The sequence below is a fragment of the Rhinatrema bivittatum genome, chromosome 5 (genome assembly GCF_901001135.1).
Source record: "Rhinatrema bivittatum chromosome 5, aRhiBiv1.1, whole genome shotgun sequence".
In the NCBI taxonomy this organism is placed as follows: domain Eukaryota; kingdom Metazoa; phylum Chordata; class Amphibia; order Gymnophiona; family Rhinatrematidae; genus Rhinatrema; species Rhinatrema bivittatum.
Genome location: NC_042619.1, coordinates 371,660,624 through 371,682,529, shown reverse-complemented (window position 1 = coordinate 371,682,529; position 21,906 = coordinate 371,660,624). Strand labels below are relative to the sequence as shown.

Here is a 21,906-nt window from a genome sequence, read left to right as displayed (position 1 = left end):
CAGAAGAAGATCTGGATGCAGGCGCCTCCTGCAGGTCGTGTAGTCCAGATGGCTGGCGCCTCCAGCAGGTCGTGTAGTCCAGATGGCTGGCGCCTCCAGCAGGTCGTGTGGTTCAGATGGCTGGCGCCTCCAGCAGGTCGTGTAGTCCAGATGGCTGGCGCCTCCAGCAGGTCGTGAGAAGGAGAAGAATAGATGCCGTCCAAAACAAGAGGATTTTCGGGAAACTCGCAGCCAGTCCAGGGATCGGAGCCAGAGAAGACCACAGCCGGTCCAGGGATCGAGAGCCAGAACACACCTCAGCCGGTCCAGGGATCAAGAGCCAGAACACACCTCAGCCGGTCCAGGGATCAAGAGCCAGAATACGCCGATGCCAGTCCAGGAGTCAAGAGCCAGAATACGCCGATGCCAGTCCAGGAGTCAAGAGCCAGATACCACACCAAAACCAGTCCAGGAGTCGATCACAGGAGCGCAGGAAACAAGAACAGGAACCACTGGGAGCCAAGAAGCCAAGGCAAGGTCTGAGGTGCAGACCTTGCCTTAAATACCCTAGCCGGCAGGAGCTGACAGGAAGGAGCCACTCAATTTCCTGTAGTGGCTCCTTTAAGAATTCTTCAACCGCGCGCGCGCGGCTCTAGGGAACCAGCAGGGGGCGGAGTCAGGCGCGCGTTGGGGCTGCAGACGCCGCGGCCATGTTGGAGCCGGAGCAGAATGCCGCGGGACCATGAGGCAAGGACGGAGGTTACCGGGAACGGCGCGGTCCACCGCCCCGGTGAGTGGGCAGCCCCGGCGGCGGCTTACCACCGTCGGGGAGCATAACAACTGTTATATGTTAAAATTTTTAATTAGAAATGTTCATTGTATTAGACTAAGGAAATTCATTTCCTGCTATTCTATTTAATGTAAACCGGTATGATTTACATCGGATGTAAGAATGTCGGTATATAAAAATTAAAAATAAATAAAATAAATATACTAACCGCGTTTATCTTCTGGGGTGTACTAGGAGTGCTCCCTCAGTGTTTATTCATGGCAACTAATAGGAACTGGGCTAGCTGACTGTGGAAAACAAAAGATAATTAAATATCCTTATTCTAACTAGCACAGAGGAATTAAATTCAGATGCTCGCTTGTGTATGGTGAGAATTATTTTCACACTTTCTTTCACTCTCCTCTCACACTATTAACACAATGCACTGAGTAAAGGTTCAGGTGCTCATCAACAGATAGTCACAACCAGTGGCTGTATATTTACATATATAATCTGAGAAGATGCCACCAAGTATTTTCATATTGGGGATATAAGTATTAAAGCACTACTATCTGTACTTCTGTGTACTCTACCTATAGTATCAACCTGGTGCAGAGTGATGGCTCACAGTGTCAGACTGTTTCCACTTAAGATAAATAACAAAATGGTTCCTCTCACTTTAGCAGTGGCTCTGCTGTTTATCACCCTTTCTTTTCTTTTAGCTTTCTCGGTGGGTTCTGTTATAAGCTTTGCCTTAAGCAAGCTTACAATTTCATATGTCCAGTCTGTTTCTCACTGCAGCACACCACTACAGTAAGCCTAGTCATTCTCCTGAAACAGATTCTGATTCTCCTAAATCAGTTCAATTGGAGAGAACATTCTTCTTTAGAAAATATGTGTATTCTCCTATATTTTGAGAGCTGTAGCCCTCTTCTTGTTAGAGAAAGCCAAGATCACTTATTATACATTTCTTCAAAGCAAGCCATAACAGTGGCATATATAGCCATATATATAGGTATAGTGACTGGAAAATCAGGTATTGTATCCACATTACATTTGCCAAATTTCCAGTCAACTCTTATAATGCTATCAATGACTGATGAAAATTCACCACAATACAGCCAGGTTAATGTAATATTAACGATTAAACTGCCTATTCTGAACCTTACCCGGAATTTACCTTATTTTTAAACAAATATCACACTAACACATATACTTCAAACAACCATACTAGATGTTTGCCTTCCTCTCTGAGCGCCACTGTTGTGTATTTCTGGAATTTCAGAGCAGTCTCTGAAGAGAACTGGCAGGTGCCTTCTGCTCTCTCACTTAGTCAAACCCAGACTGACTGAAATCTCAACTGACACCCAGGCAGTTCAGTGCTTCTGTGATGTCCTCAGCAAAAAAAATAGTTCTAAGACCATTTAGGACCAGTTTTAATATTCTTCTGACTTATGGACAACCTCCTATCTTTGTATGAAGTTATAGAAAAGAAACTTTGGGAATTTTGAGACATAGTTTGAGGCTAAGATGGAATCTGAATTTATCAGTGAGAAACGTATATGTATCAGTCCACTAGCCCCTTCACATAATTTTCCCTTCAACACTGGCTTACAAAATTAGGTCACTAGTTCATTTGCATAAACAGACATTTTCCTCAGGATTTCAGTGACAAAAAGGAATTTGATTTTTTTTCTCTTTCACTGAGAAAATGTGTTTGGGAATCCAAATTTTCTCTTCCAAATAACTTGGAAAGGATTTTGAAGTGATTCACAGCATTTTCCAGTGTTTCAGATTCCCTCTTTTTCAAATTCCACTAGGTGAAATAGGCAGTCACCTAGGGTGCCAACTAGTAGGGGGTCTGCAAAGAGCAGCCATGTGGGGCCACGAGTGGAGCCCATCTCCTCGCGGCTGAGCGGAGTAGAGACTCAGCGGGCCATGAACAGAACCCATTTGGTTCACAGCCGAGAGAAGACTCAGCAGGCCACGAGCATTGCCTCTGTGTATGTGTATGAGAGAGAGAGAGAGCCTATGTGAGAGTGAGTGTGCATGTGTGTGTGTGAGAAAAAGAGAACCTATCAAACCCCTCACCCCCACCCCCTTTCTATCATCTTGCTCCCTCCCACCCAAACCCCTAGCCTTTTGCTCCATCATGCTGGATGGCACCAATTTGAAAATCTAATTATTTTTATTTTATTTATTTAGAGTTTTTATATACCAGCAATCATGAAAACATATCTTGCTGGTTTACATCGAACAGGAGTGCATTATAAACAAAAACTAGAACTGTGGTGTCCGAAAGTACAGTTACATTTAACAAGGGTAGCCGAACTTGGAGAAGGAAGAAGAGAGGAGAGAAAAGAGATGGTTAAACAATATACAATTTAAATATAGTATACAGAATAAATGTTATATACAAGAGGAGTGGTGTTTTAGGAGTCATTGGAATGTGTCTTGAAAACGTCTTGAAAACTGAGACAAAAAGCCATTATCATTACTCATGTATCCAATATGGGTTTTTTTGTATTTTTTTAAACTGCAAATAAAAACTGTTTAGTTACTACCATTTTGTAATGGCATCTTTTATATAACAAAATCTGTATACTTTGTACTAGCAGCAGTGGCAACAAGAGCCAACTTACATGGTGGCTTATTTACGTTTTTTTTAAAGGATAAAACTTAGTGAGTGTACACTAGCCCCTGCATTTGCTGCCATTTTTTAAATGCCAGCACCAGGCCTGGAGCCATACCGGGTACTACTGGCCCCACTAGACTACCAGGGCTAGCTTGATAAGGGCCAGGAGGGGTTGGGGAGTTTAGGATAGGAGGTGGGGGGGGGGTGTCAAGTTCCAGGTGGTTTCACAAAACGGGAGGGATTTGGCTGGGATGGGGCATGCCCTGGCTGTGGACTGTAAAAAAATGTTTATACTTTTTTTTTTTTTTTTTTACTTTGGCTGCTTCATGGGGCTGCAGGAGGGTGGGTAAGGAATATCTCAAGACCACCAGGATTTTGTAATACTTGGGATGAGAGGTTTTCCAGGCCACTTGGGCCCTTTAAATGATGGTGGCCCAGGCTATGGGACCACCATCACGCAGTATGGAATCAGGTCATCTCAGTTGCGATATTTTTCATCACAATGTTTTTACCATTGGGAAAATACTGTGGGACTGACAGAGCTCTGGTTCTCGGTACCACAGTTTTGTGAATCCCACAGTATTCTCCAGAGGGGAAAATACCACAGCTTAATAAATGGTCCCCTAAGGCAAAAGAGGGTGATGTGATTAAATATTTTAATTTGTAGAATACCCTCATATCTCCTTGTATACATTTTTTTCACACCCCTGAATTTTGCAAAGCCATGCCCTTATGATTGTCCTTTTATTTCTTTATTTATTTAAAACATTTATATTCTGCCTCCTTTCAGTAAAATTGCACAAGACAAACGACAAACCTTTTCTGTTGGAAAAATATCAGCAGAACCAGGGGTCACAATTTAAAACTCCAGGGAGGAAGACTCAGAACCAATGTCAGGAAGTATTTCTTCACGGAGAGTCTGGGGTGGGTGCCTGGGATGCCCTTCCGGAGGAAGTGGTGAAGACCAAAACTGTGAAGGATTTCAAAGGGGCGTGGGATAAACACTGTGGATCCATAAAGCCTGGAGGATTGGGAATGAATAGAAGAGGTATGGGGGTGGCTTGCGGGAATGATGGCTACTACCTGGTGATTAATATCCTTATTCAATAAACATTCACACGGTTAATGAGACTCCAACATTGCTCTATGCTTCAACGGCAAGAGGAAATGTGGAAAAAAGGATTTGCATTCAGGCAACAACCAACATTGCTCTATGCTTCAACAACCAACATTGCTCTATGCTTCAATGGTAAGAGGAAATGTGGAAAAAAGGATTTGCATTCAGGCAACAACCAACATTGCTCTATGCTTCAACAACCAACATTGCTCTATGCTTCAATGGTAAGAGGAAATGTGGAAAAGAGGATTTCATTCAGGCAGCAACCAACAAGATAGCACAGTCTGGGTAAACAAATAAGCATGGGAGTAGCTTGCTTGTTGCAGCGGTTACTACCCCAAACCAATTAAGCCTGATACTTCACTTTCAATGCATATCCAGCAGAAATCTCTGCTTCAACGTTATCTCTGCTTCAACAGCAGGGGGAATGAAGATAAGAGGATTTACATTCAGACAACAACCAACAAGGACTGAATTGCAGTCTGGGTAAACAAATTAGCATGGGAGTAGCTTGCTTGTTGCGGCGGTTACTACCCCGAACCAATTTAAGCCTGTTACTTCATTTGGAAAGCATATCCAGCACAGCTCACTGCTTCAATGGCAGGGGAATGAAGAAAAGAGGATTTATATTCAGACAACAACAAAGGACTGAATTGCACAGTCTGGGTAAACAAATAAGGTAGGAGTAGCTTGCTTATTGCAATGGTTACTACTCCTAACAAATTAAGCCTGATACTTCACTTTGAATGCATATCCAGCACAGCTCACTGCTTCAACGGCAGGGGGAATGAAGAAATAGGATTTACATCCAGCCAACATCTAACAAGGCATTGATCTGAGCAGTATGAGTATACAAACATTGGGGTAACTTGCTCGATATGACGATTACTACCCTAAAACATTAAGCCTTATACTCAGGGGCGGATTGCCCTATCGGGGGATCGGGCATCCCCCAGTGGGCCTGTCGCTCTAGTCACGTGGTCTGACGAGCGCGGCTGTGACAGAGCCGCGCTCAGCAGACCATGTGATATCTCCTGGGCCGGCCTGGGCAGCGAATCCCCAGGCCGGTCATCATCGGGAATCCGCCCCTGCTTATACTTCACTTTGATACAGCTCCAACACTGCTCTCTGCAACAGTGGTGGGGGTGGAAGGAAATTAGAATCAAAAAGCTACAAATAAGGGCCCTGAACTCAGCGGTCGGAGTAACAGGTAAGTATGAGAAAATAAGTGTGAAAGCTTACTGGGCAGACTGGATGGGCCTATTGGTCTTCTGCCATCATTTCTATGTTTCTATAAGACGAATTACATCAATCAACATCCACATCAAGATAAAACATACATCATCTAAAAAGGACATCAAAAAATAAATAAGATATTCATTGCTTTATAAAGTTACAAAAATATAAAAAGCTAGAAGTTTTCCCATCTCCTTCGAGTTAAACTGGGCCTTTGATCAGTTGCACATTTTATAGACCTCCATAAATAAATAGGTCTTTGGTTTCTTTCTGAAAAATACAAAACATATTCTATTGTAACAGCTAATTTCTATAATTTGATGTCAGTATTTTTGAATGTCAACAGCCACTATAACAAAAACAAAATCATTGATAAAATATTCAGTTCTACAGTACATTCAATTAGTTAGTGTGGATAGGCAGATTAGATAGATTTTATGTTGTTTTTTTTACATCACATTTCTATGTTTCTATGTACTGTGTTGTGTCTTACAAAATGCCTGTTACTTCTTTAATCATATATTATTTTTAATATGGAAGATATATGCCTGGTATCATTGAAAAATCTGAGTCAAAGTAATGAAAGTTTGCAACAGATTCACATTTTTTGTTGTAAATTAAAAGATTTTTTTTTTGGCAAATAGACTTTTCTAAGAACCACATGATTTTTTTTCCAACAGAATTCAGCTAAAGTTGCTAAAGCACCTTCACCATGGGGTGCCAACGGAAAGTAAGTTACATTAATTACTATTCACTATATACACACTGCCTCTCTGTCTCTTTATGAATTATTATAAAACTTTAGAATATGTTATGAAGAAAATTCAATCTGCTAAATATGATCCCCGAATAAAGAATGTACAAGAGTAAACAAGATGCCTATCCCTTTTTTTGTTCATATTGTTTTTCAGGAGCACAGGAGCTCCATCCCCAGTGTCCCCAAACCCTTCTCCAGTCAGTTCAATTGGATCTCAAGGGAGTGGCTCTAGCAGTGCTGCCCCCTTGCCTACATCTATCAACATTCCACATCGGATTCACCAGATGGCAGCAAATCATGTCAGTATCACCAACAGCATCTTGCACAGTTATGACTACTGGGAGATTGCTGACAATCTCGCCAAAGACAACAAAGGTGAGAAAGTTAAGATATTTTCTTTTACACCAGAAGGTTAGCGCTGTTTTCCATAATCAAAGATATGGAACGTGGAAAACCTCAGGATACCTCATCCCGTTATACATTGGCAATTATCAGTCTTTTTCCTTTTAAAACAGCATGATTTTATTCTGAGGTATGTGCAGTTGAAAGGTAGGGCACATAAATGTTCAATTTTTTCAGATCCCATTCTCTTGATATACGTTGGTCAATATTTCTTTTCCATAGTTTTCTTTTTATTTTCTGTTTGAATCTTCTGATAATTTTGAGTTTAGCAAGAAGGGGCTATGAAGCTGATGTAATAGTCCACTTGGGAACCAATGACCTGACTAGAAATGGGGTCAGTGTAGTATAGGGGATTTCAGGAATTTATGGGGAGGGCTTAGGCACCTGTCAAAGACCACAGCATTTCCAGAGTTATGTGTTCAGGTTATCCAAGTTCATTTCCCTATTTACATACACAGGGTCACATATCAGTTCAACTTCAAAAGCCATGTATTTCTTCATCTGGATTCTTCACAGCAGAGCTCAGCATCCCTCAAGTTACCAGGAACAAGGAAGTGTTCCTAGAGATCCCTTTCCAATCTGGTTCCTCAGGGTTGGAGCTCCAGGTGTTTGCATCAAGCTCGATACCAGGTCTCTTCCCTTCCATAATCAGGCTTTACCAGCACCATCCAGTCAATCAGGAGGCAGAGCTCCTATCTTTTGTCCAGCAGGTTCCTGGTTCAAAAACCAACAGAGTATTTATGCCTTTACATGCAGGTTGTTATCCCCAAGAAACAAATCAAGATTGTGGAGGAAAATCACAAAAGTGAGGAGCTCACAATTGTACTCATGAACAACAGTAGAGATGAAGGAAGTAGAGATTTTACTATATAGAGTGTAGACAAGTCAACAACAAATCGATGGAAGGCTTTGAGCACAAATACTCTTAGTCTAGGCAATAATTTCAGACCTGTAAGGCTAAAGCAGACCTACTAGATAATATTGCTATCACAGAAATGTGGTTCAATGACTCCTATGAATGGGATACAGACATACTGGGTTTTCATTTGTTTAGATAGGATAGGGACGTAGAAGAAGTGGGAGATGTAGCAAAGCAAATGAACTGCAGGGGACATGGGGAAAGTGAAGGCATTATGAGTTGTCTTGGAAAGGGGTTGGAACCACTATGTACATCAGTGTGGTCTACAGACCTTCAATTCAGGCATAAGAATTCAACAGAAGACATCCAAAAGGTGGGAATGAAGAAGGGGGTGTTATTGGTGGGAGATTTTAACCTTCTGGATGTGGATTGAAGTATTCAGTCAGCAGAATCCGTTAGAAGTAGAAAGATCCTGGAATTCCTTCAAGGAGTTATCATCAGACAAATGGTAATGAAACCCATGAGGTTAGAGGACAGTACTGGACCTGCTACTTACAAATGGAAAAAGTGTTTCTAATATCCAAGTAGATGCCCACTTGAGCACCAGTGATCATCAGACTGATTTGATTATAGTGACCAAAGCGGCAAGGATTCATACAAAGCTGAAAGCCCTAGAATTGAAAAATACAACTTTGATAAAATAGGGAGGTACCTTAGGGAGGCACAGGCAAGGTAGGAGGATGTAGATGAAGTGGATGCACAGTGGTCTAACCTAATAGGAACTGGTAAGGGCAACAAATCTTCATGTCAATAAAGTAAATAAAATGAATGATTTTCAAGGACATGGCTGAAAATGTAAGGGCAAAAAAAGTAGCTTTAAAAAAGTACAAATGTCCTCAAAAAAAGGGCAGAGAGAAGAATAGGGAAGGCAAAAGTGGAAGAACGGGCAGCTAAGACAATAAAGCAAGATATGTCAGTGAAAGGAGGAAAGGCAGAAGTTGGGTTATAAGACTGAGAGGAGAAAAGTGTTACGATCATGGACCCTTGGGCCGGCTGAGGCGGTGGATGGTATGCTGTGGAGGACCACAGCGAGCGTCACAGCCGGGAGGCGGCATGGAAGAGACTCGGATGAGGCTTCACCACTGGAAGTCCGAGGTCCCCCCAGGAGGAGCCCGTAGGGACCCGGACCTCTTGGACTTAGATGGGATCCTATGCGACCAAGGATCCGGGCTACAGCCGACAAGATGGACGAAGGATGGCTGGGCCCAGATAGCTGAAGACTCTTCACCCTTGGAAGCCCGCGGCTCCCCCGGGAGGAGCCCATGAGAGCCCGAGCTGCTGGGATTTAGGAGAATCCTCGGGGACAGCAAGTACCGGATACCTGAGGTGGTGAAGAAGCCGAAGTCGGAGTCCAAGGGTGAAGCCGGGTCAGAAGCCAGGAGTCGAAGATCCATACCAAAGCCAGGGATGAAAGCAGAAGACGGAGTCATGGGACGGAGCCAGGTCGGAAGCCAGAGGTCAGAAGACAATACCAAGCCAGGAACGGAAGCAGGAGACGAAGTCGTGGGACGGAGCCAGATCAGAAGCCAGAAGTCAGACGTCGATACCAAAACCAGGGGGCGGAAGCAGAAGACAAGTCAAGAAGCAAAGCCGGGTCGGAATCCAGAAGACAGGATGATCCAAACGCACTGCAGCAACTAAATACTCAGGGGACCTGAGGAACCTCGTTGCAAGGCGAAGTACAGCTGTGGCTGCTGGGTTTAAATAACCCGGCAGCGTCTGACGTCACCAGGAGGGTTGTCCTGCAATTTCCACACTGGCCCCTTTAAATGTAGAGCCCCGGCGTGCGTGCGCGCCTAGGGGGCAGGGCCAGCCGCAGGCTGTCGGCAGCATCTCCCTCTCGTTGGGAGCGCCGTGGTAGGCCGCGTTCCAGGTCTGGGCGGCCAGCGAAGGTCTCCTGCGGCCGGACTGGGCCGCGTGGTAAGTGGCGGCCCCAGGGCCAAAATGAAAGGAGAAATTTGTTGTGGCCGCTGCCAGAGCCCAGGCCAGAGGAGCCAAAATGAAAGGAGAGACAGGTTGCAGGCTGCCAGTGGGGCTAAAGTAAATCAAGAGACCCTCAATGAGCAAAGGCGGAATAGTGTGCGAGATTGAGAGTCTGTGAGTACGAAAAAGAGAGAGATTGGGAGCCTGTGTGTGTGTGTGTGTATGTGTGTGTGTGTGTGCGTGTGCCTGTAAGAGAGAGATTGGGAGCCTGCTTGTGTGTGTGTGTGCCTACAAGAGAGGGAGCCTGCTTGTGTGTGCCTGTGAAAGAGAGATTGGGAGCCTGCTTGTGTGTGTGTATGTGAGGTTGTGTGTGTGTGTGTGTATATATATGTTTGTGCCTGTAAGAAAGAGATTGGGAGCCTGCATGTGTGTACCTGCCTGTGAAAGAGAGATTGGGAGCCTGCTTGTGTGTGTGTGTGCCTACAAGAGAGGGAGCCTGCTTGTGTGTGCCTGTGAAAGAGAGATTGGGAGCCTGCTTGTGTGTGTGTATGTGAGGTTGTGTGTGTGTATATATATATATGTTTGTGCCTGTAAGAAAGAGATTGGGAGCCTGCATGTGTGTACCTGCCTGTGAAAGAGAGATTGGGAGCCTGCTTGTGTGTGTGTTTGTGTGTGTGTATGTTTGTGCCTATAAGAAAGAGATTGGGAGCCTGCTTATGTGTGTGTGTATGTGTGTGTCTGTAAAAGAGAGATTCAGAACCTGCTTGTGTGTGTGTGTGTGTGTGTGTGTGTTTGTGCTGTAAGAAAGGGAGCCTGTTTGTGTGTGCCTATGAGAGAGAGATTAGGAGCCTGCTTGTGAAAGAGAAAAGTTCAAAGTGGTATAGTGAAATTGAAAGGAGGAAAGGATCAATGTGAAGAAATGGCAGAAATATTAAACGAATACTTCAGTTCTGTGTTCACTAAAGAGGACCCTGGTGAAGGACCGTCGCTGCTTAACAAGGAACTGGAGGGGAGTGGAGTAGATGTAACTCCATTTACAGTAGAAAATGTATGGGAAGAGCTGGAGAAACTGAAAATGGACAAAGCCATGGGGCCTGATGAGGTTCATCCCAGGATACTGAGGGAGCTCAGAGATGAGCTGGCAGGTCTGCTATGTGACCTGTTCAATAGATCCCTAGAAACGGGAGTGGTGCTGAGTGATTGGAGAAGAGCAGTGGTGGTTCCGCTTCACAAGAGTGGGAACAGAGAAGAGGCTGGTAACTAAAGACCGGTTAGCCTCACTTCAGTGGTGGGAAAAGTAATGGAGTCGCTGTTGAAAGAGAGAATAGTGAAATATCTAGAGTCGGGACAATTGCTGGACCACGGGCAGCATGGATTCACCAGGGGAAGGTCCTGTCAGACAAATCTGATTGACTTTTTTGACTGGGTAACCAAGGAATTGAATCAAGGAAGAGCACTCAATGTCATCTATTTGGATTTCAGCAAAGCTTTTGATACGGTCCCGCACAGGAGACTGGTGAATAAAATAAGAAGCTTAGGAGTGAGTGCCGAGGTGGTGGCCTGGATTGCAAACTGGTTGAAGGACAGAAGACAATGTATGATGGTAAATGGAACTCTGTCTAAAGAGAGAGTGGTTTTAAGCGGTGTACCACAAGGATCAGTGTTGGGACTGGTCCTGTTCAATATATTTGTGAGCGACATTGCGGACGGGATAGAAGGTAAGGTTTGTCTTTTCGCGGACGACACTAAGATCTGCAACAGAGTGGACACGCCAGAAGGAGTGGAGAGAATGAGATGGGATTTAAGGAAGCTGGAAGAGTGGTCGAAGATATGGCAGCTGAGATTCAATGCCAAGAAGTGCAGAGTCATGCATATGGGGAGTGGAAATCCGAATGAACTGTATTCGATGGGGGGGGGGGGGGGAAAGGCTGATGTGCACGGAACAGGAGAGAGACCTTGGGGTGATAGTGTCTAATGATCTGAAGTCGGCAAAACAATGTGACAAGGCGATAGCTAAAGCCAGAAGAATGCTGGGCTGCATAGAGAGAGGAATATCAAGTAAGAAAAGGGAAGTGATTATCCCCTTGTACAGGTCCTTGGTGAGGCCTCACCTGGAGTACTGTGTTCAGTTCTGGAGACCGTATCGCCAAAGAGACAGAGACAAGATGGAGGCGGTCCAGAGAAGGGCGACCAGAAAGGTGGAGGGTCTTCATCGAATGACTTATGAGGAGAGATTGAAGAATCTAAACATGTATACCCTGGAGGAAAGGAGAAGCAGAGGTGATATGATACAGACTTTCAGATACTTGAAAGGTTTTAATGATCCAAAGACAATGACAAACCTTTTCCGTCGGAAAAAAATCAGCAGAACCAGGGGTCACGATTTGAAACTCCAGGGAGGAAGACTCAGAACCAATGTCAGGAAGTATTTCTTCACGGAGAGGGTGGTGGATGCCTGGAATGCCCTTCCGGAGGAAGTGGTGAAGACCAGAACTGTGAAGGACTTCAAAGGGGCGTGGGATAAACACTGTGGATCCATAAAGTCTAGAGGACGTGAATAAAGAGTGGGTGGCTCGCGGGAATGATGGCTACTGCCTGGAGATAATACCCATATTCAATAAACATACACACAGTTAATGCGACTCCAACAATGCTCTAAGCTTCAACGGCAAGAGGAAATGTGGAAAAAGATTTGCATTCACAAAAAGCAGGGAGTAGCTTGCTTGTTACCGCAGTTACTACCCCAAACCAAATAAGCCTGATACTTCACTTTCAATACATATCCAGCATAGCTCTCTGCTTCAACGGCAGGGGAGAAAGACCGATACTTCACACATATCCAGCATAGCTCTCTGCTTCAACGGCAGGGGAGAAAGACCGATACTTCACGCATATCCAGCATGGCTCTCTGCTTCAACGGCAGGGGAGAAAGACCGATACTTCATGCATATCCAGCATAGCTCTCTGCTTCAACGGCAGGGGAGAAAGTCTGATACTTCATGCATATCCAGGGGAATGAAGAAAAGTGGATCTATATACAGACAACAACCAACAAGGACTGAATTACATAGTCTGGGTAAACAAATAAGCATGGGTGTAGCTTGCTTATTGCGGCGGTTACTACCCCTAACTAATTAAGCTAGATATTCACTTAGATGCAGTTCCAACACTGCTCTCTACATTAATGGTGGGGGTGGAAGGGAAATAGAGCCAAAAGGTTACTAAGAGCCAAGACTAACAGAAGTATAAGGAAAAAAAAAATAAAAAGTGCAAAGCTTACTGGGCAGACTGGATGGGCCATTTGGTGGTCTTCTGCCATCATTTCTACGTTTCTATATATGTTTCTATGTTTGTGTCTGCCTATGAGAGAGAGATTGGGAACCTGCATGTGTGTATGTGCCTGATAAAGAGAGATTGGGAACCAAACATCAATAATATTTGAAAACTAAATTTAAAAAAAAGTATGAGTTTTCAATGATTGGATATTCTATTCGTCAGCTGTTTTGAAATATTTGTTCTTTTTTTAGTATGGTTTTATTATTATATTTTATATTTCTTTGTTTTATTGTTTGATGTTTTATGAGGAATACTAATGTTTCTGTTTTTCATATACAGTATATGGCTTGTTGCAGTTTCCACCAGATTTTGCTACATGTTTCTTTTGTGGTCTCTTTATTCTGTGTTTGGTGAAGATCTGTCTGTATTCTGCCTGTGCCAGACCAAAGTGAGGTATTAAGTTAGGGTATAGTTTCTGTGAAGGGATCTATAGCAGCTTAGCTTGTTCTGTTTTCCTAATAGGAGGCATATTGATGTTTTAGAGCTTGGTGTAATATTTGCAATGTTGCTTTTTCATAGGTAGGATTGTTACTGTTTGAGTGCTGGTGTTAGTGCTGTTTTGATTTGGCAATTTACTATAGTTTAATTGCAAGTTAATTTACTCATGGTTTTCTTAAGGCCAAGCTGACACCCAACATAAGTTACAATATTTCTAATACCATATGAGTTCCAAGTGTCTTATTTTTACAGGTTTTTGTGATTGGCACCATAGCAGTGCATGTAAATATAGTATGCATGCTGTGATATTTTTATTCAGAAGGCTGAATTTTGAATGCCCTTTTTCATATAAAATCTTATTATAAATGCATGATTTGTAATTGTGTGTGTGGAGGAGGAGGGGGGATAGGGCTGGGGATGCAAGGCTATAAGGATTGCCTAGGGTGCTTAATATCCTTGCATCAGCCCTGGCTCCATGTGGGAAAGCAGAATTCCATCTGGAGCTGTGCTGTTGTGGGCCAGTCTTTGCTGCTGCAGTGTTGCATACAGCCTTGACCAGGGCTTAATTTTCTTGTTCTTTAAGCCCTGTAGGAATCAGGTAGTATGGATCACTTCTACTCCCCGCCTCTCCAGGCAGAGCCAAGCCTAGGGAATCATAAAAGCTTCAGAATGTGTGTCATAGAGTAAATGAGAATGTGCTAAAGTGGAGGCAAGCTACTGTCATAGAAAGGGAGGGGGTGAACCAGAAGGAGATGCCCGTGTGGTGTTAGTGAGGCTTCTGTTTGAGGTAGCTGGGCTGAGTTCTGAGAAGGGTAGCTGGCTGCTGCAGTGCTGGGTCAAGGGAGGCACTCGCTGAATGAGCAGAAGAGAAATAGCACAGCAGCAAATGCCTTTGTGCATGTGTCCGAGCTACTGGCTGGCAGTGTGGTTTTTTCATTACTTGACAGCTGCCAGCTGGTTCAAAAATTGATTGATTGGCAAAAGACTTTTAACACCAGACCAGGAATCCAGGATATATGAGTGATGCAACCAAACTTGTGAGGGGCCCAACCAATTTCATGGATAGAAGGGGGATCTGCTCACCTCTGGTCTAGGATGTGCTCTACTTAATCTTTTATGAAAAAGGTGAAATTTAGGTTAGAGGTGAATTGTCCCAATTATATCAGACTCTAAGTTACATGATGTACCTCACAGCTATTAGATTGGTTTCCTTTTGCGAAGTATTGAAGCAACTACTGCACAGAAAACACATGAGTAAGTTACAAATACCCTATGGGCTGGTTTTGAAAAAATCCCCGGGGCTGAAATCTGCCTGCAATCCGCCCCATGCTAAACAAATACTTTTGTTCTGTATTCACTGAAGGAAGTATTAGAGGTGGATTGTTAGCAGGGTAGATTCTAAATCATACAGACAAGAAAGGGTTTGTGTGGAACTAGCAAAACTGCAAGTGGAGAAAGCTATAGGAGCAGATAGGATACATCCTAGCATATTAAGAGAGCTCAGCGAGGTTTCTTGGATCTACTGAAGGATCTGCCCTACGGGCATTTGGAGACGGAAGCGATACCATGGGACTGCATGAGAGTGATAACAAAGAGGATGTTAGAAATGGTAGGCTGGTTAATCTAATCTCAGTGGTGGGAAAACTGAGACTCTGCTGGTGAAAAGGATTGTGAAGTGTCTAGAATCCAACAGGTTGCAGGATCTAAAGCAACCTGGTTATCATGTCAGACAAAGCTGGTCAATTTCTTTAACCTGGTGTCTAGAGCAAGAGCATGTACTGGACATGGCTTATTTGGATTTCAGCTAAGCTTTTGTTATGTCCCTCCCACATTAATATGCTGAGCAGCCTGGGAGTGGCCCATAGTTGTCCTACATTAATAAACTGAGTGGCCTGGTTCAACGACAGACAATGGAAGATGGTGGTAAATGGAATTTACTCTTGAAGAAAGAAAGGTGATTAGTAGAGTGCCTCAGGAATCTATCCTAGAGCTGGTTCTGTTCAATATCTTTGAAAGCATCATTGCAGAAGGATTAGAAGGAAGAGTTTGCCCTTTTGCAGGTGACACTGAGATCTCCTGAGAGAGTAGACAGAATGAGCACTGATCTAAGAAAACTCAAGGAGTGGTTGAGAGCTTTCAGTTTTACCAGATATTTTTGCCTTTGGTCTTCTCTTTGAAATCTTTTGTACTTTTTGAAATGCTAATCTGTTTGCCCTTACTTTTTCAACTACATCTTTGGAAAACGATACTGGTTTCTTTTTCCTCTTATTTCTGTTTACTTTTCTGAAATGAAGATAGTGAATTAGATGGCAGAGGGGCAGTTGTCTTGATTTTTCTAGATGTGTCTAGATATTTCCACTGCCTTTGACACTGTAAATCATATATTGTTAGGTTACATATGTGTTGTGAACCCCTGGTTTCCCTCACTAAAATATATCATTTGATTGGGGAGTTTCCATGTAGGAATTGGTAAAGGTTTAGGTTTGACTCCCCCTTGTGGGGGCTGCAGATGGTGTGACCTAGCTGCTTATCATCTCAGAGCACCATCTATCCTTGTGGATTTTTCATTTGGAACTTGAGAACAGGTTGTGGATTTTCTTGCAGACAGGAGCTCGCTGCTCCTGCTGTATAATTTTTCCTTGTTTATTGGAAAGGTGATGGGATTTTTCCCATTTGGGTCAGCCTTCTGTTGGCCTGTGAGATTCTACTTGCTTTTACTCTTTTAATCCACATTTTTGGTGTATTCCTTGTGAGAGCCAGTCCCCCTATTTGCATCCCTGTTGCATCCCTGTATTCAAAGCTGGATTTTGAGTAAGGAAGACCTGCAGTGTGCTATCTCTCCTTTAGAGAGCAGACAGTCACCTAATACAGAGCAGTTTGAACTTTAACTTAGCTGTCTTTTTTGAATGAACTATTTCCTTTGTTCTGTGCAATGTTCCCTCTAAAGATTGGGCTGCTCATGAGTGAAAAATGTGTTGTTTCTTTACCCTGTGAGCACTATTTTCTTTCATGCAAAAAGCCTATCAATTTTATGCTCATAGCAACCCAATCCTTAGAGGGAACATTGGAGCGGCATGCACACAAACTCTCTCACGTATACACACACACTAACACACTTGCATATTCACTCTCATACTCTTTCACATGCATTCATGCTCATTCTGACAAACACACATACACACTTGCCTCTCATTCATTCCCCAGACTCTCATGCACATGCACACTCACTCAGTTTTCCTCCTCTTTCACACATACCCTCATTTCAGTAGCTGCAAACCCTTCACGGCCAAACACTTTAAGGGAAATTTTAAGACCTGCGCAGGCGTCCATGTGCGCGCAGTTCCTGGCGTGCGTACTTGGATGCGCCGATTTTATAACGTGTACACACCGACGTGCGCATGTTATTAAAACCACTACCCGCATGCACATACGCACCAGATTTTATATCAGCATGCGCTTAAGGGGGGGATTTCAGTAGATGCTCGCAGCGACGTAATAGGTCCTTTCCCCCGTTCTCTCCCAGCAATAACTTGCATGGGCCAGTAGGATCCGGGGTAGTGCCTAATGGCGCTGTCCTGGCCTGCCCACGCCCCACCCAGACCCCTCCCCTGCCCCCCCCCCCTTTTGGTAAACCTATTCTTCGGCGCATACCAGGAGATACACATGTGGCCGCAGGCTTGTGAAAATCCCTGCAGTGCGCACGCTGCCTACCCATGCACTTGTCTCCTGGTTTTCGCATGCGCCGGGTTTTTAAAATCGGGCCTTTTGAGAAGTAAAACAAACCCCTCAGGACTCAAACAGCAGCCTTATCTATGACACGGCAGCAATGCAAATTATTATGCCATGCCCTAGAACACTAATACACCACCTACTGGGGTTAACAGAACAAATCCCTACAGAAAAACTACATGCGAGCAGAAATACTGCAAACTCACTTACACATGCAGATCACAGACAGACCCTTACCTATTACAGAATAAGGGACTACAAATTAGAGACAGAAAAATGCAGATAAAAAATAAATTGGAAAGCCCAAGAAACCAGACTCTGAACAGTGGAAAACTGAAGAAAGAAAAAAATACAAATATGTAATGCACATTCCCAAAGATGACATATGCCAATCACTACAAATTCAAAATAATTTTTTTTTAACCTTTTACTGTCTGATCTTATTTTTCTAATCAGTTGTTCCCAGGCTTTTTTTTCCATGTTCCCTTTCTTGGTCTTTTCCCAATTCCTTTTAAAGGATCTCTTTATTTTCTTTCTGTTCTTTCTTTCTCTACCTGTCTTCTTCCCTTCGTCCCTCCATCCACACCCACACATTGGCAGTCACACACACACTCAGGCTCTCACCCAGCCACCCACTCCCACACACACACACAGCCTGTCACCCACCCACAAACACACACCCAGGCTCTCACCCAGCCACAGGCTCTTAACCTCCCCCCACACACACACACAGGCAGTCACACATACACCCCCATTCACAGGATCTCACCCAACCACACACACACACTGCCTCTCACCCACCCATCCCATATATTCACAGGTTCTTAACCCCCACATATATACAGCATCTCTCTCACACACATATACACAGTCTCTCACCCACACATACACAGAATCTCACCCACCCAGGTAGTCATCCATACTCACACAGAAGCAGTTCCCCCCCCCTCCCCCCCACACACATACATACACACAGAGCCTGGCTCTCACCTATATACCCAGGTACTCAGACATACACACACACAAGTAGTCACCACCCCACCAGCCAGGCTCTCACTCAGCCTCACTCAGCTTCTGGTGGCCATCACATCCTCCTCCTCTATTCAGCTGCCAGAGAGATGGGGTCCACTGGCAGCCATCATATCCTCCTCCTCTCTTTGGCCACCAGCGGGATGGAGTCCACTGTCGCCTCTGCATCATCTTCCTCTTTTCGGCCACCAGTAGGATAGGCTCTACGGCGGCCTGCTGAGTTGAGGAGTGGATGGCAGCAGGAGTTGCGTTTATCCAAATGTCTTTTCCTGCTGCCGCGAGGCTGATCCCATGGCAGCAGGAGATGACATTTGGATAAACATGAATCCTGCTGCCCGTGAGGAGCTGTAGGGAGGTGTGATGCCACTTATCGGGTCAGGCAGAGGCTGCAAAAAGAGTTGTTAGCGACGGCCGCACACACACGCAGCTTATAGGGGTTTTGAGGCTAGAAAGTTCTATTCCACCCTTCCTGTCTCTTGCTTCATTTTTCCCCTTTTTGGGTTAAAAGATTATTTTTGCTCCATTTGGTACCCGGTACTCAGTAAGCAAGCCTTTGGGAGAGTGGCGTCTTTCACCCTGAAAGAAGCTGGAGGTGTGGAGGAATTCCAGTGGCAAAAGAGGGAAGGAAACGAGAGGTTGCAAAGGAAAGGTAACAAGAACTTTGTTGCTACTATCTAGGTATAAAGCTAGAGAGAGTTGAGTGCCCATCTGGTTCTACCTACGGAGTTATAGGATTTAAGAAGATTCTAGGCAATGTATTAAAGCTGGGACTAAGTTCTGATAAAGCATTGGAACTAAGTTTTAACTACCCACAGTGGGAAGAGCTGGGAATATAAATCTGAAAGGATGAGGAGGATTGAACTAACTTCAATTTGAAAAAATTAAAATTTGAGAATTTGGAGTAAGTGGGAAGAAGAAGGAATTCGGTATAAATAGAAGCACTTCCAGAAAAGTTGAGAGGCTTCGCTAAAGAAGTGCAAACACAAGTTTACTGATGTATCTGCTGTTTTATTATGTATTCACTTTAACTGAAATCTGAATTGAAGCTGTAAATATTATCGAGTCATCTGAACCACTATCAGTTAAAAGAAGTTGGAAACCACCCTGCTTCTCAGTGTGTTTATTGGATGCAGACACAGTGATGATTGTCAGTGCTGTTTATACAGGAGGGAGAAGGGGTTTTATTGCAAAAAAAAAAGAAAAGAACAGGGTATAAGAACTATTGTTCGTCCCCTGACTGAAGCCTTGGAACTCAGATTGTTGATGCTACCTGAGGAGCGAGTGAGGAGCTGTGTACAGAAAGGGTCCATCTCTCTTTTTCTATGTGGCCCCCTGGGTGCCAGCTCAAAGATCTGTCCCGCCCAGGGGTTACATATGCTTGGATTTTGAGACTTTGTAGTAGGTTGGTTCAGATATTTTCTGCACAATCATAAACAAGTCAAGGTAAGGAAATGACATTCCTCCACCGGAGTCTCACGGGAACTGGCTTTGTCCTCTGATTTTATTTAACATTTATCATCAACCGCACTGCACTCATCATCTCTTCTGATGTTTACTTCAGAATAGACACAGATGATATCCAGCTGTTTTTGCCAGTTGGCAGTTGTTGACTTCTGCTTTTGATTTATTTGCTTCTTATCTCCAGGCGGTAAATGTATGGTTGATGCAACATAAATTAGTTTTAAATATTATAAAGACCAAGGCTCTGTGCTTAAGCCAGTCACCATGCTTTCTTTACAGTTAAATGGTCACCTGGCACCCCTGAAAACCCCCACAGCCACTGAGATTGCAGTATATAAAAACATAAAATTTGCCATACTGGGTCAGACCAAAGGTCCATCAAGCCCCGGATCCTGTTTACAGCAGTGGCCAATCCAGGTCACACATACCTGGCAGGATCCCAAAAGGTAAATAGATTCCATGCTGCTTATCTCAGGGATAAGCAATGGATTTCCCCATCCACCTTTATATTGGTTTAGTCATATCACTTCCAGCAGTGTCAAGCATTACTTTGTTAACAACGCTGGAAGCATACAATTGTACCACGATCCCAGTGGCCAGGTAAGGCAGGAAGGTTTGAGTTAAGGGTTGCAGGGGGAGGGTGGGGATGAGGAGGGGAGGCCCCGGAAGCCAGTATTATTCTAGAAATTGTGAAGGGGGGGTTGGGTGGCTTCTTGGGTCAAAAGGCACGCAATACTTTTACAATCTTTTGGTGGGGCTTGATAGTATGGGGGAGTTGGACGGAATGCCCAACATTAATTTAATTCAGTTAGTGGGCTGGGGGGATGGAGAATCTGGCTAGCAGACCTGCAAGGATTTTTTTTTCTGCCACTTAACCAGCTCTATTTTGAATATAGCAGATTTAATTCAAATGTTCCGAGGCACGACCAGACTTAGCAGAATAACTTATTTGGGTAACTCTAAATTTCAGAGTTAGCCAGGTAAGTTAACCAGCTAAGAAAATTCTGCCCCAGAACACTTCCAGTTTATCCGGATCCATTTTATCATTAATGACTTAGGCAGATAAACATTATCTGGTTACAAGGGTCAAATATTTAAACCACAAGGTTTTTCCAGCTAACTGTTAAAGTTCTCCAGCCAAACTCCTTTGAATATGGACCGCACATTATTGAGCATACAACTAATTTCTACATGATTCAACTAACATTCCTTCTCAGGAAGCTACCAACCTCTGGAGTTTGCATCCAGGGGTTTTTCCGAAGTTTTCATTCTGGAAGTGAAATATATGGCTTGAATCCAAAGTTAGAAGTATTTTTACATATTTCAAAGACAATATAATAAGACCCCCAAATTTGAAAGAAATAGAGAATGCTTTTTAGAAATCAAATACTTCTACAGTACTTTCCAAGCTTTGAAAGCTTTCACTTATTTTTTGAAAGTAAAATATTTCTATACAAAGGCTAACAGAAGCCTTGATCAAATTTGACATGTCAAAACAGTATTCTGGCACATTAGGGAGCATGAGTAATCCCCGTGCCTAGAACCCCTCACAAAAACCTCTTGACTATTTTGTATTTTGTGAAATTTTTGAACATATAGTTGTGAAACCCACAAGCTATCGGGCCACGGTGCTGGATTATTGCACAAAAATGCTATAATTGGATATTTAAACGTTTGATATTTGTAATTCACAGAATTCTTTAATGACTTGGATACATTGATGGGACCGGTCACCTTGCATAGCAGTATGGAGCACCTGGTTCAGTACACACGACAAGGACTTCACTGGGTACGGATTAGTGCTCACTTGTCTTAGGGACTCTGCCATTTACAGGACTCTTTCTCACTACTCAGTTATTCTGGACACTGTGCTACACAAATAACTATGAAGTTTGTCTGAAAGAAGATAAAAATATCTTTTAGTATTTTTTCAGAGTAAATGTATGTACATATATATGCACACACATGTCTATATATATATTAATTTGTATATATCAATAGGTGTATCCATACATGCATTTTATATATGTGTATATCTATGCACATATATATATTTATATATATGTGATCATAACCACTGTGCATGCACCATTCCATATTCCAAACATCCTGACAGCTTTAATAACAGGTGTTTTATAGACTTATACAAAACACTCTTACACTACAAACTTTCCTT

At 43.5% G+C, this 21,906-nt stretch overlaps 1 protein-coding gene across 1 annotated transcript in view; it reads left to right on the top strand.

Moving 5' to 3' along the window:
- Positions 1–21,546, top strand: part of AFF3 (AF4/FMR2 family member 3) — an 862,899-nt gene extending 841,353 nt beyond the window's left edge. The window contains exons 25-27 of the mRNA XM_029603314.1: positions 6,417–6,466; positions 6,648–6,868; positions 21,425–21,546. Of these exons, the coding sequence (XP_029459174.1) occupies positions 6,417–6,466; positions 6,648–6,868; positions 21,425–21,546 (393 nt within the window). The remainder of the gene's footprint in view (positions 1–6,416; positions 6,467–6,647; positions 6,869–21,424) is intronic.
- The last annotated feature ends 360 nt before the right edge of the window (positions 21,547–21,906 follow it).